Source organism: Pteropus alecto, unplaced genomic scaffold (genome assembly GCF_000325575.1).
Source record: "Pteropus alecto unplaced genomic scaffold, ASM32557v1 scaffold146, whole genome shotgun sequence".
NCBI classification, from domain to species: Eukaryota; Metazoa; Chordata; class Mammalia; order Chiroptera; family Pteropodidae; genus Pteropus; species Pteropus alecto.
In genome coordinates this window covers 29,902,256-29,906,982 of record NW_006442107.1, presented here as the reverse complement: position 1 = coordinate 29,906,982, position 4,727 = coordinate 29,902,256, and the positions used below count along the sequence as shown (strand labels likewise).

Sequence of the window (4,727 nt, the reverse complement as noted above, 5' to 3'; positions counted from 1 at the left end):
GCCGCCAGCAGCTGCAGCAGCCCGGCGCCCTGCAGCCCACCTGAGAGCTGGGGACGCCAGAGCACCGCCAGCTCCCTCGTGGGCTCCTCGCTGAGCGCCTTCGCGCTGCTACCACTGCAAGGGGACTGCGACGCGGGCGGGGTCGTGGAGGGCGCAAGCTGCAGCTGGAAAAGGTCTCCTGGGGAACGCGGCTCCCGGGAGATCCCGCGGGGTAAACACGACCTGAGCTTGACCGACCTCCGTGGTGACAGGGACGGAAGGCGCCAGGCGCCCAGAAAGCTGGAGGAGCCTGAGGGCGCGGCGACGGTGCTCACCGCCAGGGGGCAGGGCGGTCGCCTGCCCAGGACCGGCAGGTACGCGGCCCTGCGGCGCCGCAGCACTAGCGGACTCCCGGACTACCGGGCGGCACTTTCCCCGGAGCCCCCGCCCTTGTCGCGCAGCGCGGACTTGGACTCGAACCTTCTGGCCAAAGCTGTCTCCCTCTCGCCTCCTCTGCGGCTGGAGGACTCACTCCCCGCCAGGCTGGACTCACTGAGCTCCCAGTCCGATGACCCAACTTGCAGCAATAAGGGCTACACTCCCCTGAGGGAGACCGGCACCTCCTTGGAGTCGGCTGTGGACGCAGTAGCCAGTAAAAGTCAAGACTATGAGGCCACCACTCCCCTGGGAACCGAGGAGCAGAGCCCTCCGGAAGATCCCAGCCAACGGCCCCCCACGGCCCAGCCACCTCAGCCAGTGCAGAGGCAGTTTACAAACAAGGAGAAACTATTCATGATTTCCCGGTCTCACGCCATAGGGGTAGAGGATGGAGACACGGAAAGTACTAGCATTTAGGAAAGAGGGAGTAATGGGAGAAAGGAATGAGAAAATAAGAGAAATGCCCACTCGAATCAGTGAATTTAACAGTCCCCTCTTTCCTTGTGGATTTATCGGAGGAAATCATCCAATACCCAAAGAGCTGCAGAATGTTATCCTTGAATTGCATTCACAAGATTTCTGTAGATAACTACAAGCAATTTTTTTAAAAAGGCGAACTAGTCTTTTATGTCCGATGGTGATTGTATGTTTCATGAAAACCAAATGTATTAAAAGGTCAGCAATCTAGTTCATTAGATAAAATGCTCTTAATTTTCTTAGGATCAAAATAATATATTTTTGACAGTAACTGCACTTTATCCCAACTTGATTCTTTTGTTTGTTTGTTTGTTTTTTGATCTCTAATTTTCCTAACCCCTGTCTCTGCTGCTGGTTTTGTCCATAGTGGCTTGTGAATGACACGCTTTTTTTCTCCTATGCTTTTGCGGAACACAGGAAGATTTGTCTCATTTCTCTCAGAAATGATAATGCTAAATGAAGTCAAAGCCAAAAGCATGAGTATGTCTGAAAGAGCACTTTCCTTGCCCCACCCCACTCAGCTCATCCAACCTGAAGTCCTCTTTATTTTTAAAAAAAGATATTTACATTTTGCTACCAGCGTAGCTTAATGGAGATAGGAGGGAGCCAATATCTAGGTGGACTGTTACATTCCTAAATTCACTATATCAAGTACATGATACTTTATTGAGTATTATCACAACTGTATTGAAAATAGCATTAATATTAAACATCTTTTTTAATAAAAGAAGTTTCCAAACAGTTAAACATAATATTGCCTCGTTTTGCCTTGGAAAGAATCCTTTTAACATATTAAAAATTTAACAGTTCAGCCGGTAAATCTAAAATATTTTGCTATGACACTGCTATTATGATTGTAGTTATTGTCCCCAAAGTGCCCAGCGCCATCATCATTCAATTTCCAGTGTATTTTAAACTTTTAAATATAGAGTAGTATTGAACATTTGAGAGTTTCTCTTTCAAACAGAATGAAACATTAAGTAAATAGTAATTTTCTATAATACTTCTAGTTTACCTCAAAGTATTAATTTACAGAGCACCAGGCTTACTATTTCCTTTTCATCCTCTTGGAGTTGACTATTAGATTTTTTATTTTAAGTTCATGATCTTTAATCCATGGCCTACATAGGCTAAAAGGTAATGTTTTAATAATTTGGTAGATTGTTTACACTTGATTTTATTAAAAGTCAGTGAGGTAATTTTCAAGAACAGTAGACAAATAATGTCCCGTTCTCATGCCCTCTTCCTTTGAATGTGAGCTGAGACTATAGGAATTAGTATTTATTTCAGCCATTTGGATCAAATTCTGCAGTTGCACACAGCCAAAGCTATCACGCAAGAGGTTTAAAATACAGATTTCAAAGGAAAATCCAATCAAAGATGTGTTCGTATTGGTCCTCATGGTTGAAGTGGCCTGGCCAGAGGAAAGAGGGCAGATTCAGAAGTGAGACTGGACCCCAGATTTCATCATTTGATAGCTGCGTAGCCTTGAACAAGTCACAAATGCTGTATCTCAGTCATCTGATCTATAAAATGGAAACAACTAGACATACCTCATAAAGCTATGAGGTGGGGGACAAAGAATTATATGTACAGAGCTTAGCAGAGTACTTGGTTCAGAGTATATACTTAATAAACAATAGTTATTGTAATTATTATCATGATAATATGTTGTCTGAATATGTTGTAGAAGAGTGGGCCTTCCCTCAACCTGAGCTCAAGAAAGCTTTAGCTAAAATCTGTAATATCTACTTATTATCCCCATAACCTTAGGTAAATCACTTAATCCCTCCGGGCCTCTGGTAGATAATATAATCTCTATGATTGCCTCCAGTTCTAAAAGCTTTACCTAAATTCAGAGTGTTTATTTTGTCCTGGATATAATCATATCATATTTGTACATACAACTTTGCAAAGTGAATATACTTTATAAACTACCAGTGAGTGTAACATTCTGTAATCAATTTAAAAAGGACCTACTTTATTCCTGCTTTGGATCTGCATTAAGCTAATAGCTTACTTTAAAGTTGTGGATTAATTTATTTGGTTCTTCTGTATAACAAAAGTGAGAGTGACAAACAAGTGTAATCAAAACTCCAAGTAGTGTTAAATTTCAATATTCTCAGTTGTTTTATCACTCTTGGAAAAAAATTCAAATTTCCTTAGGCTTTCTTCTCTATTACCTTGCATACTGGGTAATTTATATACTGTATGATGAGTTGTTTAAATTACTAGGTAATTTATATAATGTACTGATGGGTTGTTTCATAGGAAAAACAGGTTCCAGTACTCTAAAACACTATTTCCAGACCTCAGAAAATGCACTGTTAAAACATTTAGTAAATAATAAAGCCACTACCTCTTTGAGTAAAGAGGGGTAGGCAGAATAATATCTCTTACAAACTTTAGAAAATCCAGTCCAACCAATTGACCAGACTTAACAATCGTGATTACCTAGTTAATTTAATCCAATCGAATAAAACTTCTAGCTCATCCTGATCTCAAGGACATAAAGTCTCTGAAATTGAGTAACTTCGGCAAACTAATTTAGTTCAGTATCAAGTCACATCTATCTTAACCATTGAGCAATTTAACTGATTTGTTTTTGTTCCTGAAGGTAAAAAAAGATGAGCCCAATTTTCCAAATCTTCAGAAGCTGGGCTTTCGGCCTCAGAAGGAATCCTCTGCAAGTATGACCAGAAAAATTCATGATCTTCCCTTCCCTTTCTTAGAAAAGTTCTTCTACAATGATAATGCTAAATTTTTACTTGCTACTTAGCATGGGCCATGCCTTATACGTGGTATCTCAATTGCTCCTCTTGAGGTAGGACTATTATTATTCTCATTTTACAGAGAAGACACTGAGGTCCGAACAATTGAATACCTGCCCAGGTTACACAGCTGGTGAATGGTAGAGTCAGATATTATACAGTGTTGAGTATCATCTGGACCTATTGGCAGATGCTGAGCTGAAGTTGGCATTTCTGGAGATTATCAAAATATTTTCTACGTTTTTAGCTTCCTGCTAGATCCTTTTCCAGAGACCATTCTTGGAGATATGCAGAAAAGTGTTAGAATGCACAGCCAGTTTAAAAACTAGAGTTTACATTTAAGTCTTCAGATTGGCGTACACAAGGTTTCTTCCTATGTGACTGCAGGATTTGTTGTACCAAATCAATAGGACTATTTGAAGGGATCTTAGAAATCATTGAATCCCTTCCTACCACCCATTATTTAAAAATGAGATTGCTAAAAATTAGAAAGAGTTATTGGTTTAAAGGCAAATAGCAGTGACAGAATGTTAAAATAATTGCAATAATTGGCATATGCATTGCCCACCCCCAAATATCTATCATACTAGCTGGGTGACCATGGGCAAGCTACTCAACTTCTCTGTGTCTCAATTTTCTTTCTCATACAAAGGGAATAATAATGGTACCTACTTTAGGGGACTGGAACGAAGATTAAATGAATTAATACCTGTGTAGAGTGCTTACCATAGATTTGGCACGTAGTGTTATAAAACATTTTTTAAAAAATTTAAAATAGAATCACTAAGTATGGCCTTTCATTTTATTAACAGAACAATGTTATGTTAAGAAATCCAAAGTGTAAGGCAACATAGCATAGTGGCTCAAAGTGGCTTTCGTACCACTGTATCTGGATTTTCACATCTGTTAAATGGAGATAATAAATAGCATCTGGCTCATGGACTTAATTATTCAAATGAGGACTAAATAAACTAATATACTTAAAGAACTTGGAACAACTGGTACAAATAAACCAGTAAATGTTAACTATTATTAGTAAGGCAAAATACAGAAAAGTAATTA

At 39.9% G+C, this 4,727-nt stretch overlaps 1 protein-coding gene across 1 annotated transcript in view; it reads left to right on the top strand.

Moving 5' to 3' along the window:
* TMEM200C (transmembrane protein 200C) overlaps window positions 1-834 on the top strand; it is a 1,868-nt gene extending 1,034 nt beyond the window's left edge. The window contains exon 2 of the mRNA XM_006920118.1: window positions 1-834. Coding sequence (XP_006920180.1) covers window positions 1-834 — 834 coding nt within the window.
* The last annotated feature ends 3,893 nt before the right edge of the window (window positions 835-4,727 follow it).